At 32.9% G+C, this 14,452-nt stretch overlaps 3 protein-coding genes and 1 long non-coding RNA gene across 10 annotated transcripts in view; 1 reads left to right on the top strand and 3 right to left on the bottom strand.

Annotated features, from left to right (window-relative positions):
* Nucleotides 1-75: 75 nt before the first annotated feature.
* Nucleotides 76-749, bottom strand: LOC119189373. Its single transcript, XR_005112373.1, has 2 exons — nt 691-749; nt 76-202 (listed from the first exon to the last, which is right to left on the bottom strand). It is a non-coding gene; the product is annotated as an uncharacterized LOC119189373 (long non-coding RNA).
* Nucleotides 750-754: 5 nt separating this feature from the next.
* LOC119189421 lies at nt 755-1,788 on the bottom strand. Its single transcript, XM_037438976.1, has 4 exons — nt 1,440-1,788; nt 1,230-1,359; nt 842-984; nt 755-774 (listed from the first exon to the last, which is right to left on the bottom strand). Exons 1-4 carry the CDS (start codon nt 1,534-1,536, stop codon nt 755-757), a joined length of 390 nt encoding a protein of 129 aa, XP_037294873.1. The 5' UTR covers nt 1,537-1,788.
* A 1,556-nt stretch (nt 1,789-3,344) lies between these two features.
* On the bottom strand, nt 3,345-10,168 carry LOC115449029 (serine/threonine-protein kinase MARK2). Its single transcript, XM_030176703.2, has 8 exons — nt 9,920-10,168; nt 7,443-7,545; nt 7,100-7,361; nt 6,013-6,295; nt 5,705-5,812; nt 5,329-5,522; nt 4,889-5,073; nt 3,345-4,728 (listed from the first exon to the last, which is right to left on the bottom strand). The coding sequence occupies exons 2-8, from the start codon at nt 7,509-7,511 to the stop codon at nt 3,787-3,789; spliced, it is 2,043 nt and encodes a 680-aa protein (XP_030032563.1). The 5' UTR covers nt 7,512-7,545; nt 9,920-10,168; the 3' UTR covers nt 3,345-3,786.
* Nucleotides 10,169-11,832: 1,664 nt separating this feature from the next.
* Nucleotides 11,833-14,452, top strand: part of LOC115449030 (protein N-terminal asparagine amidohydrolase) — a 127,684-nt gene continuing 125,064 nt past the window's right edge. For 2 of the 7 annotated variants that reach the window (XM_030176708.2, XM_030176705.2), the window contains exon 1: nt 11,834-11,949. The gene's annotated coding sequence lies outside the window, so the exon portion shown is untranslated. Of the gene's footprint in view, nt 11,950-14,452 lie in introns of all 7 variants that reach the window. The other 5 variants (XM_037438795.1, XM_037438796.1, XM_030176716.2 and 2 more) reach the window with 4 other exon arrangements.

The raw sequence follows: 14,452 nt of genomic DNA on the forward strand, positions 1-14,452 counted from the left end.
TCGTCTGGATTACGAAATATATACTGGTCTTCTATGAATGAGCTTTCATTCAATAAAAGAGCCAAATGATCGTCATTTTCCAATGCCAGCTCTCTCTGACCCTCTATTTGTCTTAAGGCATTCAATGGTAGAAATACTAGATTTGCAGGTGTAAGTTCGCTTCGCAGGAGATGTTCATAACCTTGGGATATGTCTTTTAAGGCTGAAAAATTACATCATCCATTTTGTGACACCAATTCGTAAGTTTTAAAATATATTTCAAAATAGTTATGCATTATGTTAATAGCCTTCGTCATAGTGTAATCTAACCAAAATGGGAGTTGTTTAGCCTTAGATATCAGAAAATTGACTCAGACAAACATTTTAGTGTCAATGACCCAGGCATTACGTCATCAGCCTTGAGTTTATGCAATATAGCTAAACAGAATGTAAGTATTACATGTAATAATTTTATTTCTTTCATATTACTTGCACATAACAGTTTAGGGTAACTTCTAGTAACATAAGTATACCTGTTATATACATTAAAATAAAGTAACTAGCTTCAGAGATTATATAATTGGCTGGTGATGCTACAAATGCAAGAAGTTGTTACTGAACACATTTCTTTTGAGCTATAAAGAATTGTAATTCACCTTAAAACTATCAGTCTTTTAACATGCAAACTAAAATAATTGTTAAATAAAATACCTTGCAATAAGTTAGCTCTATTGAGATCAAACACCAATATCTCCCCATTTTTAGTTCCCGGCCATCAGTACACCATCAAAACATCTGAGAGGGCCATCGGGAACCCCATCACAGACCGATAACTCTGTGATAACTGCCTCTGTTTGTATACAACGGAGTATCTGGGAACCGTTGATGTGTAGAACACATATGAGCCCAGTGTCTTCATATTGTAAACTTATTATGAGTTGTTGAGAGTTCCTGTGAGTGGTGGTGGGGAGTTCCACCACATTTGTTACGTGAATGTACAAACTGCTGAAAATTGGAGAATAATTTGAAAACTTATAATTAGGTAAGATTGGTGCAAAGTGTGTTTTGCCGTTTTCATATCATGAGTGTGCTTGTTTAATCTATAATTGGAATGTTATGGAAATAAAGGTTCCAAATTTAACAATAGTTAAAATCTTAGTGCATGTCCTCGCAAATTTAGCATTCAGTTGAGACAAAAAAATGCGTTGGCGAAATTTATAGACAGGTTGCCGGATGCAATAAAAACTTACCTCGCAGCACTACCAAATATGCGTGCGGCAACTTTTAGCCCGCTTCTGAGATCAACCACGCAGAATTTAGGTCCCAGCGCTAGCCACCCATGCCTAGTGTCTTTCAGGATCCCTCCGATGGGGGATTTATCTGCGAAATACCACTCAATTAATACTTAAGTCACATGGAATATACTATTAATAAATATGTTATCATCTATACAAACAAACCTGGACTGTCCTCCGATGGTTGCAGAAAACTGAACACAGCGGGAGATAAATTGGTTGTTTTGATTATTGAAAACACGCTGTCCTGCAGCTTTTGCATTTTGTGATGGTTTATCGATAATTTTTAAGTTATAACCGAAAAGTTTATAGGTATTAGGTTATTTTATACATAATCTGATTTGTTACACTGTTAAAGCGATTTAATTAATAAAATTTAAAGTTTATATTCGTAAATTAAATATTATGAATACTTAGCGCCTAAAATATGTAATGAATGAACGTATTTCCATTATTCTGCGAGTTTTTAATGGCACGGCGGTACCAAAAGATAAACTTCAAATTTTGACAGATGTAACAATGTTGCCACTTCTGTAAATTTGCTGCAAACAAAAAATGTGTACTAAATATCATTTTTTTATGTTTTAATATATACTTCAAATACATCATTTAAAATGCTTTATTATCTCAGACATATAAATATTCGTTTTTCTCTAGCAATTTTAAATCTTATATTAGGTACTATTTCGACTTTTAACGAACCGTTATAAATATTTTTTGTAGACGCTATTTTGTATAGCGTTTCAATAACGATTAACGTAATTATAGCATAACGGGTACAAATAAATTTAACTCTTGGTCTCTCGTGAATCGCCGGCGAGCCAAGACAGCTACATGACATTTGCGTGTGTCACGGGATTATAACCTTATATACTACATATATACTACATAATAAGGTTATTTTTCCGTCACACGCGTAGCTGTCAATGTTTGCCGGCAAACATTCAGCTACCTCACGGGATAGAATACGTCACTGTGCGTCGCATCAAACCGTGTTTTGGTTCCGCCCGCACTGTCTTTTATATAACTCTCAGAATAGTTATAACAGATTTACTTCCCTTACTTACCTAAGTATAAAACTTAAATTTACGTTGGGCAAACGTAATTGTATCCTTGCGTTTGTTTGAAAAAACAATTTTAGAGGTATAATCAGTTATCTATTTATAAAACTTGATATGGAACATCCAACAGATGAATTATTCACTATCAACACATCTCATATTAATCGAGGCGATATTTACGTAAGTTTACTGTCTGACGCTGCCTGTTTTATCATACAGAATATATACATGACAACTCACACCTTTATAGCCGCCGAGCCAGCTGTGGGGGGGTTAAATAAAATAAAATGTCCATGCTTAAGGTCAGGTGGGGCAGAGGTCGCCGACGGGGGCAAGTGCACCTGCCCTAAAAAATCGAAAACTATTGATGTTATACAATTACCGCAATCTTATATCAATGCTATTAACTGAAATACGGTTCCACTAAAAACACAAATGGCTCTGTTCATTTTAATACGATTTATTCGCCATTTTATTTTAAGTGTCATTTAGACCTGTAAACAGAGATGACCACGTGAAAGATAACATCAAATATTTCAAGATATGTAACATATTTCTGTAAGCCAGTAAAGTGAGTAGATAGTTTAAACCTTTTATTTTAACTTCCTACCTGAATTTTATTTATATATACTAAAATAAAGGATTTTTAGCAATGCGAAAAATGTACCTCAAAATTGTCGAGTAGGGCAAGTGCGCCACAGTTACTAGTAGTATGGCGCACTTGCCCCTGAACCATATATCACCAACCTTTTTTGACAATATGTTTTACTAATATGAATTATTATTATTAAAATGTTATACTTAGCATAATTTTAGTACTCAAGGTATTTTATTTTAAGCCGACTTTTTTTTTATTTAAAAAAAAAGAAATGAAGAAATGTTTTTCAAAATGTATATAAATAGCTAAATACTCACTTACTTGTAAACATAACTTTACATTGCTACCAACAATGTCGAGCCATATTTTATGATGTAGGTAGGTAGGTATGGACTGACGTAATGAGTAATATACATCTTTAACATAATTTATTTTATACATTATATTAACTTAAATACAGATATTTGTCTTTATTCTACCTTAAATATAAGTAGGTATAAAGTTTTAAATACCTAATATATTCTAACACCTAAATAATTAATATTGTAAAGTTTGCTTAGCTAGTGTAGGTTTAACTAATCAGGGAACTTGTTATATAATCACAGCCTCAAAAGGCATAAATTATAATGACGAGGAAGACATTTTATATTTTTTCCAATCTTTATTTTTCTTATAAGATTTTTTGTTTTTTGATGTAGTTTCTAGAGTCAAAAATAAATAATGCGACTTTTATTCATTACGTGGGTTGATTTAAAGGACTATGCAAATATTACACTATGGATAATATTATTTCGAATAAATTCAACACAGGTAAATATTAAAAACCTTGTATGGTTTTAATAATTGAGCAAAACTAGACTTTTTTATTACGACTAACAGGCGTAACCGATACATTAACTATATTTCTATTGATTTCATTTCCATGCGGGCTAATTTTTATTTGGCCTTGAACGATGTTCATCATTGACGAATATGGACTTCCGGCTATCTGTTGGTTAACTGTATTGTTCTCTGCGGTACTTGTTTCACTGCGAATAGGAAAATTATCATAAACTGTGCTTTTCATTGACACGTAAGATGGTTTGTTTTGACGATTATTATCCACTTTATAACCGTTTTGCGTAATAACTACATTATTAGGAACTGTAGGCACTGCCAGGGCATCATTCGGAGCTTGTACTTCACTACTAGTAACTGATGGAGTATCGAAAGAACTGTTTCTAGTTGTTTGATTACTGTTCGATCTTGACGAATTCCCTAATGAGTGTAAAGTTGACGAACTTCCTTTCATGCTTTCCAATTCCTTTAAATATACTTCTTCACTTCTCTGGAATCTCTGCGCATGAGCAGTCATTGGTGATTTGTTCTGATAATTAATAGACGTCGCACTCAGAGATCGACTTGGTGAATTGTTGATACTATTGTCAACTGATGGAAGCGGTTTATGATCATTTTTATAAGAAGTTCGCGAAGGCGTATTTACTTTTACTTCCATTGATCCATAAGCACTATCTTTAGTAGAACTGTGAGAAGAACTTTCTTCTTTAATTCCATATCGTCGCACTACGTTTGCCGGTGCTACCGGTTCTATATTCTGAACGTCGTAAGACAAGGGATTTTTCTCGGCCGGTTGATGTTTCACACCTTCAATAACTTCACCCGTTCTTGGGTTTATGTGTTTCTCAGTATCAAAGCGCAATGTAACTTTGCTTTCGTCTAGAGGATATCGCCTTGCTTTATGTTCCAGTTCGACATCACTATCATCATAAGTATTCGCCTCGTAAGCACTCTCCTCCTGTAACAGATTATTATTATTATTAGTACTTACATATTTCGCCTAAAACGGTTAATTACATATTATTAAATGCGCAGCTTGTTAAACTTTTTTCTATGTGTACGTCTAACAATATTTCGTAGGGTGTAAATAATTATTTTGCCATATAAATCATTATTACCTCTTCATCCGCTTCTTCGATGACGCTGTTCTGTATCCACTCCCGTATCCTTTGCTTTTTAGCTTGTCTATCAACAGTCGTTTCTATACCATGGTCTCTAAAATGTTTTAGCAGTATATTTTTCTCATTTGGATCACTATGAAAACTATACATTGACGGACACAGCTCATCTATATCCTCGCCGGCTGCAACAGATATCTGAGTGTATATTTTCGTAACAATGTTTGAATGATAGTGCAAATAAATCTACAAGTCTAGATGATTTATTTATGTTTGATCTGAGTTTATTCTAAATAAACGATAAAATTTAAATAATCACTCTGGCATCATTTAAAGCTTTAATCCTGGGTTCTAGCTGCAGTTTTTCTGAACGGTGTAGCCTTCACAATTTTAATATAACTAATTGAAAATTTTTGTGTAATTACACACATTTAACTTACCAACTCTATCAGTATAGCCTTTCGCCATCCACCGATCATCTAAATAACGAGAGAGCTCGATAAAATTAGTCGCCCTTTTCTCTTCTCGTGGCTCAATAAACTTCTTAAACATTTTCTGTGCCCTAGACGACACCATTTTCCACAACTTTGGTTGTTTCTTCAACGGGTTGGAACTGCTGTACCAATTGTAATAACTGAAATGTAGTGTAACATTAGAATCTAAACGATTACTGTACATCTATTTTAAACTATAGCTTCTGTACGAGAAAGTAAAAGTGACTAGGAATGCTTTATGGCTAATAGCCAGATAATTAGTTTAATTGTGATGTATTACAGAGTAGACACATGCGTATAATTTTTTTCCACTATGACGTACCTTGTGTAACGAGGATCATCAAATGCCGCTTTCTGCCAGGGTAGGCAACCAGTGAGGCAAATGAAAATAACTATACCAAATTGCCAAACATCATGCGTAATTAACGCCCTGCAAGCAAAGAAATAATTTTGCTCAAAATGTTTAATATTTGCTCTTAAATTTCTCAAATTTATGAGACGCTAATATTTATAGCTTCGAAACAATCTGATGAATGATTATTTGAATAGCGTTAACCATATATTTATTTTTGTAACGATGAAAATTTTCATACAATATCTAATGGGTTTTGAGCGATAATAATAACTTACTTATAACTACTATCCATAGATAACTTCAAAACTTCCGGAGGCGAATAGGGTAACCATTCATTTCTTCGTCTTACGATGGATTGTACCTTTCTCGTTTCACCAAAGTCACAAAGCTTTATCCTTGAAAAGTCTGATTTGAATATGAGAATGTTATCAAGTTTTACATCTCTGTGAACTAAATCTCTTTGGTGTAGGTGTTCTAATGCAGCAGATAATTGTTTCGCAACTCTTTTAGTATGAGTTTCACCGATTCCGGTATCGAGCATGTTTGAAGTTAAATCACCTGTAAATAAATATTGCATTGAAATATCAAAATAGGATGAACAGTGATGTATCGTTAGTGGATTTTACACATGTGTGTAAAAAAATCACACAAAATATACTGCACTAACTTCCAATATAAACATGATATTAATGGGAGCTGGCACTGGAAATGTGTTAGATTTAATATTCATTCAAACCGCCATGATATTGGCTCGAAGCCAGCACAAAGTGTGCGAGAGGCAAAGTAAATCGGATTTAGATTAGTCGGTAATATTTAATTCCTTGGAAAGAATATACTTATGTTTTTATTGGAGATCTGTCAATAATCTGGTTGTGTAGTTCTGTTTTGCAACAAGATGTGTAGGAGACAATTATTAATGATTGTATGACAATCTCATGTTTAATAATATTATTTGGCTTCAACATCCGTAACATATGTATTAGACAGAATTTATACATCAATATTATTATAATATAAAGAGGTAAAATTTGTTTGTAATTGCGTATGTGGAGATAATCTCTGATACTACTAATGTGATTTTGACAATTCATTAAATTTATATTTATGAAGATACAATTAGCCCTGAATATTAAACTCCATTTTTCTTCCCGCGACGAAGCCGCGATGTAAAGCTTTACTTACTATTATAACTATATGTAAATAATATTACTTACTATTATTGATAAATACATTATAATGACCATTGCATAAGATTTTTCGATTGATATCTTTAATAATATTATATTGTATTTAACTAATACTTAGGTATATTATTATGATACAAGAAAAGGGATTTGTTAGAATTGAACAACAAAAACTTACCCAAAAGAGCATATTCTTGACAGAATACATAAAATCCAGCAGTCTCAAATGCGACATCGAAGGTGGTGACAATGTTCTTGTGTGCACTTAAATGTAAACTATAATGGAATTCTCTATAGAAATCTCTGATCGAGACATATGGTTTTGGTAAGGCTTTCAACACAATTTCTGTGTCTGAAGCCCTGTGCTCCACGAGGAGAATTTTTCCGAACCATCCTTCACCAACAATTTGCAATATATCAAACTCTTCAACCAAACTTACCTAAAAGAAAAAAATACGTTATACCACTTAATTCGTGTCTCTTAACTAACAAGAGACAATGTACCAAATTCGTTCTCTTACTTTTTCTAGCTCAAATTCCCTAACTTTATGGATAGAACCAGTCAATGCCCTCCTTGTACCATTATTCATCTTTGGTTCCTAGTCCAACACATTCTTTACAAATCTGAAACAAGGCAATTATTATTATATTAATAAATTCTCAGTGACCGCATATCGTCAGATATTAGGGCACTACACGGTGGTCTTGTGTTGTATTCGAAACGTCCCCATTTCTCACGAAATCGTTGAGTGAATGCTCTTGGATAAACGCCAGGGACTGATGTCTACTCCAGATCCAGACGGCTGTCCTGACGTCAGCTGGTGACGTCATCAACCGTCTCAACACGGCTGTGCTTAATAATATAATGCAATTGCCTTAAAACATTATTAATAGTGGTAAGTCCACGACACCGGTTGCAGTTTTTTTATACGTTGAAGATAGAGGTGAATGCATTCTTAAGAAATGTAAATTATTTTAGGTGTAGCATTAAGTAGGAAATTAAATAGAAAAAAATAAACCCATAAATCAGTTTAATAAGTTACTTCAAAACAATTCTTTGTTTAGATACACATATTGCAACGTTATCATAAAATAATGTTGAAGTTTAAGATGTTTAAAACAACTTTGAGATCAAAGATTGGGAATTTAATCTTACGATTTGTTTTCGTAAATATTATTGAAAAATAATTTATTGCATAAATAAGTCGAATTTTAAAATGAATTAAAAGTTTTCCGTCAAATGTTCTTTTGACTGTTTATATTGCACTTTTCAGCGTGTGTGTAGGTACCTGTGTATATCTAATATATAACTGGCCTATCAACGGTTTGACAACCATCTTTTCGCTAAACCTTAAAACAAATTGACTGTCCAAGATGGGCTCTCCCTATAGAATTCGTTAAAGGCCGAAACGTACTCCAACTCCATGTTTTGGAACCTTTGTCGGATCTGAGGACTAACTAGCCAAAATAACATGCTTCGATGGTCTTTAGTAATAACATACCAATTGCACTAATGAAATTTTAACACTCTAGGTATCCTCAACATTAAATTTACGATTGTCTTTTGAATTTGAATATTTATTGTATAAGTTTGCAAGCTACTGACATCTCTATAATAATGATTGACTATCTTTGCTGTTTAATTGATAGAGAAAATATTATTGTTTTGGGATCTCATACCACAAACATAATTCTCGCTCTTCAGTAAAGAAAATTTACCGTAATTTACTAGTTGGGTAGCAAATTAAATAAATATATAGATAGATGTAATAATAATAACAACAGCGCTAAATAAAATGTAATTTTTATGAAACCGTTGATCTATCTACTGAATCAGATCCCGAGTAGCAATCTTTAAAATCATAAGTTACGAGTAATTATGTCTGCTTTCTAATGTGAATTATCTTCAAGGTTGCAATTATCTAGTCCTACTATTATCATAAATGCGAGAGTTTAGATGGATATTTGTTAATCTGTGACGCCAGAATGGTTGAACAGATCCGGATAAAATTTTGCACAGTGATAGATTGTAGTCTGGCATATCACATAAGCTACTTTACTTGGAGAAGTACACGTAAGGACTTTCAACAAGGAAAAACTATTTCACGCGGGAGAATCTGCGAGCCAAAGCTCATTGATTAATAAGTTTAAAAACTAGTAACCATAACAAAGCTAAAAGATATTGGCTTAGCAATTCAAGAATGATGGTCTCGACGGCATGGGTCGGGAACAGTATAGAAAAGAGTGAGAACACCACTTCTTTGACTTTAATCAACTCAAGAGAGTTCATTAGATTATTATGACCGTATTTGTAGTATTGCCAAAGTATATTTTACTAGATCTTTTCGGGTAGAGTTATCCGGGAAAAAATTTTTTCGACATACTTGATATGTATGGTTATATATGACCAAATTACACAAAATCATTATAAATTGTAGCCTATGTGTTATTCTGATGACATCTGACTTATATTACTGTAAAGTCTCATCCAAATCCGTTCACTAGTTTTTTAGTGAAAGAGGAACAAACATACATCCATACATTCTCTCAAACTTTCGCATTTATAATATTAGTAGGATATAAGGAATTTGCAATTTACAGGTATATATTATTATAATTGACACGAAATTTATTGCTAAATATCACATTATACTGAAGTTCTCGTTTCTTATGACAATAGCGCGATTACCGCATTAGATAGGAAGGAGCCATCGGTAGCGGCTACAAAAATTTTGAAGCAAACGTATCGTAGTGTCATTGCTATTAAAATAAATAATGTAAGTGACAGTGAATATAGTGTTTTATATTTTGTCTCTTCCTTTTATATTAACGATTATTAAACATAACGACTTCCTGCAGAAATTCAGAAGTCCAGATATAATTAGGTCCATTTGTGTATTTCACAAAAGAATGTTTGAGTTTTTAAAGCATAAGTACCTGTTTACAATGTGTTTATATATAAACTAATTATAACGCGTGTAACAGAAAAGGAAATTACCAGCATATGAAGGGCAGCCGCCCTTGCACAAATAAGGTACACAATGCACTTCTTTTGGACTTTATCCAAGCACATATCACATTTATTCACATATTATTTTTGCTTTCACCATCACTTAGTTAAACCAGGGGGACGCTTACTCAAATTTCAGTACTACAAATATAATTATCGAAGTATAAAGTATTTGTGGTGTTGGGCGGAGCGCGTTGGGCGTCCGGCGCTAGTCTTTCAACTGGCGGCGTGCGCGCAGCGACTCCCGGGAAGCTATTTTGGTGCTACTGCACATATACAAAAATCAATTTGTGACGGAAATGTTACGATCAACGACCTGGTCTCGGTGTCGTTGGTGCATTTGCAACTAATAGAATTTCAAGTTTGTTGTACTAGTGACATAATATTCTCATTTATTTATAAACGTTAGGATTATTACATCACACCTGAACGTCTCAACTCATATCATTAGTTACATTTAATATTTAGCCGATGTTCCACTGGTTCGTGTACTCGTGATATAATTTATACCAACACCCGCCACCCCTAAAAGTATTATGCAGGCTTTTAAGGAATACCCCTGACGGTCATCAAGATGCGTTCCATGATGTGAACTTCCCGATATATGAAGTAGAACTTGATTTCGATCAAATTAAACAATAATTTGAAACTAGATGTCTGTCGTTCCGCACGTTTATGCACTTTAGCATAATAACATACATAGTTCCTAAAATAACAAATCAATCTACTGTCTATCATCACATCTCTGCCGAATATTTGAAGTTGGCCGTTTTCCTTTAATACATTACATGTATATCTATTAAACTGTATTAGATATAATATGGAGTTTATTATTAGACAGTCAAAGTAAATTGAATACAGTGAACCATTATTCATTGATCTATCGTCACTATAATTTCTTATAATTTTAAATTATGGTCTTACCCAGGATGCTAAGTAGCCTGGTTTTTTTGTAGGCGAGTATCTATGTACCTCCCTTCCGTGTACTAGTACTTACTTACATTTCGTGCAGTTCAAAACAATTCTGAGGAAACTTTTTTATATATCGAAAATACATTTGCAAGTTTTCTAGCGTTGTAGTTGTGGCTTTAATTGTATACATATAAACATCACATTATTCGGGTTTTTAATAGTAATAATAAAAAAAAAGTTTATTGCCGTATTAATCTAATTAGTACATCTATTACCAAGCATAGTAACTTTGTAGAATTATAAAGGCAATATGAAGCGGCTCAGATCATGGTGACTGGGACAGTAGTACCGAGCAACACATGTTTATTTTGCATATGAAATTAGCTTGGGTGAGTATTCAGTAGGGTTTGAAATGTAGGTATTATCGCTGTTTGTTTCTGTCGCCAAGCTGTATTATTGTAGTCCGCTTGCAAGTATTTGCAGCCATCCATATTATAGACATTAAATATTACAACCTTACTAAATGCAGACATTAATGGGAAATACGAGCGTAGGTCTATGCCATACCGTATTTAAATAATGTAATGTTCTGAGTGGTGTAATAAGTATACTGTTCTTGTTTAATGGTAATCATGTTACTTACTACCATATATCACCATGTGCACAATTTACTCATCTTATAGAGTTTTTACATTTTTAAGAAAAGAACAGAAAATTACTGTTTATTTTGAACATATTAAAATCATTGAATCACTGTATTCATGATAAAATAAATAAATAAATAATTTAACAATACCTAATTATTATATTTATCTTTTTTGTTTTTTAAATATAACTTTTAGAATAACGCGTTAATTAAAATGCTATTTTTTATATTCTGTTACGCGCTAGTCAGAAATAAAAAATAGCATCCATAAAATTATGAATCTGTAATAGACAACACAATATCAATGTGTTTGTTTGATGTTTTTTATCTATAGTTTGTTATGATTTTTGACGTTTTGTGTTCCGACTTCTCTCTGAATTCGGGATAGTTTCCTAAATAAAACTTATTTATTAAAGTATAAATAACCATAGTTTTGTGCGACTATTGGAATAAACTAAGGGTGAGCAATAAATTTTAATATAATGTTAATAGTGAAATTGAAATTATTTAAGGTTATGATAATGTTTTGTTCATATATGTAAGAACTTTGAATTCCAACACAAAATTTGTATTCTGCCAGAACGATAGTGTGATAATTCTTGCCCATAGAAAGCTGTAAGTACCTGAGACCAAAACAGCAAAGGTATAGGTAGATACACAATAATATTGTCCTTGGCGTTACCATGGCAACAGGATATGTCAGCAGTCAGGCATGATCTTGAAATTTCTATGTTCGCAATTCTCCAAGTAATCAATTACAATTAAAGCATTGTGCGTACAATGTAATATAATATTAGTTACTGATATATAGATTATAAATTTTCCATTTACTGCTTGAATCATTCAGCTGATCACCGTACTGCTTGCTACATTAAGTTAAAAAAAAAATTACATTCCATTTAACTCACTAGTAAATATCTTAAGAGTATTAAGTATATATATTTTGTAAATAATTTTTCATGGATCAACTTTTGCATGGTGAAAACTTGCAATAATATTTTGTTCCTACACATTAAATAGCGCATTTGGTGTATATTGAATAAGCAGTGACTGTTGAGGGATAACGGATGCTATTTTTATGTTGGCAATAGCCATTAACATAGGCCGGGGCATATGTAAAAGCTAGCATGATATAATCTAATATTGAAGTGGTATTAATACAATGATTGCCTGGCTTTTTGGTAGTAACAACATGCCAAGTTTATTTCCATCATATTATGATGGCATCATCCTGATTAGTATCAGGCATAAGTTCTAATTCTGTTTATAAATTTTTTTTAAACCAAAGATTGTAGTTTTAAAATTTGACTTATGGCAACAAGTATGTTGGTTCTTATATACAATTTTCTAGAATAGGAACTTGATTAATTTAGAAACTTAAGCAGACATACAGCTGTTCCTAACTTATAGCCATCATCATATTTTATCTTAAAATATTAATTTCACACACACGGATATACACCTTATATCTCATGAAGGGATAGACAGAGACAAAACTGGTGCATCCACATTCTGCTTTGTATTTTGTCCTATGATGTGATAGTGGGCGAGCCTATTGCTATAGCGGGGACTAATTATAATACTAATTTCAGACTCATGCTGCTACTGAGTAGAAAACCCAATATCACATTGCCCTCCCAGGGTTCGAACTTGAGACCTTAGCACAGCAGTTTAACTGCTAAACAACTACACCAATTAGGCAGTCATTAATTTAAAAGGTTAAATATTTATCAGTATTTTTCAAAATCAGTATTAACTGGAAAGTTCTGTAATAACTTTTAAATTTAAAATGTATGTGTTGCTATATTACCAATAATTTATAGATAACATTTATATTGTTACTATAACATTTAATATATAATGAAAGTTGAATTAAAACATGATTATAAGTTGTATTCTCAAAGAGAAAGGATGATTTTGCTAATTCAATAGTTCATTACACTATAAATGTTTCTCAAGTATTACCCAATTGAAAATGGTACTGTTAATGTAGAAGAAAATTACTTCAGCAATTCCATTTGCCATAAATTATATTTGCCGTAGTAAATATCAGCGAGAAATTAGCAGGTAATAGTTATTAAATGTGTCCATTATTGGTTCTCTTAAGGGGCAGTGATTTGAATAGAGATTTAGGATTTTATTTAGAAAAAATAAGTTTATTATTTCAATAAGTTTTGCTTGTAGCTCTGTCAGTTGTTCCGCTAAATAAATCTCCAACAGAGTACTTCTGTGTATGTACAAGCTTGTGTAGTGCATACTACAAAAATACTTACAGATGTATAATATTAGAAAGATTTTTAATAATTTTTAATTTTCTTTATTGTATGACCTACCTATCTTTGAGACCTAAGCTAATCTCACCTGAATTCCTGGCAACAGACATAAAATCTATTCTGATACCAACATGCATTGGACCAGTGTTGTATTTTTACTATATGAACTCAAGTGTATTACTATCATCTAACGCCACCATGCTTGATAAACTTCTGCGGTGACCTTCGAGCCGTGATACATGGTTGCAATAAAACACCGCATTGTCAGAATTGGAGAGAACCACCAAATGCCTCCCTCATCTACGATCGTCCTCTTATTGTCCCATTCAAAATCTATTTCGCTCTCAGCTTTTCCTGTTCACTGTACATTTATTGATACATAGATTTGCTTCCACGTATCCAGCAACTCGAACCTGTTGTGAACTATCACAGTCATTAACCATATAGTTATGGCTACCGTATATTGCGAGATTACGACCTCTTTCATCTACATGTGCGCTCATGAGGTGGAAAGTTTACGCGAACTATAAAATCCCGGTTGTTGACATGATTCTCTATTTGCTTAGCGATTCCATTTGATAGTCGGATTATGTGGTGATGTCTATTTGTGAGGTAGTTGGCAGTTACTTGCGGGATTTGATGGTGTTTTGGAATTTCAAGGTTTTATGTTGATATTACGGTAAGTTTTAT

This window comes from Manduca sexta, chromosome 15, assembly GCF_014839805.1.
Source record: "Manduca sexta isolate Smith_Timp_Sample1 chromosome 15, JHU_Msex_v1.0, whole genome shotgun sequence".
Taxonomy (NCBI): Eukaryota; Metazoa; Arthropoda; class Insecta; order Lepidoptera; family Sphingidae; genus Manduca; species Manduca sexta.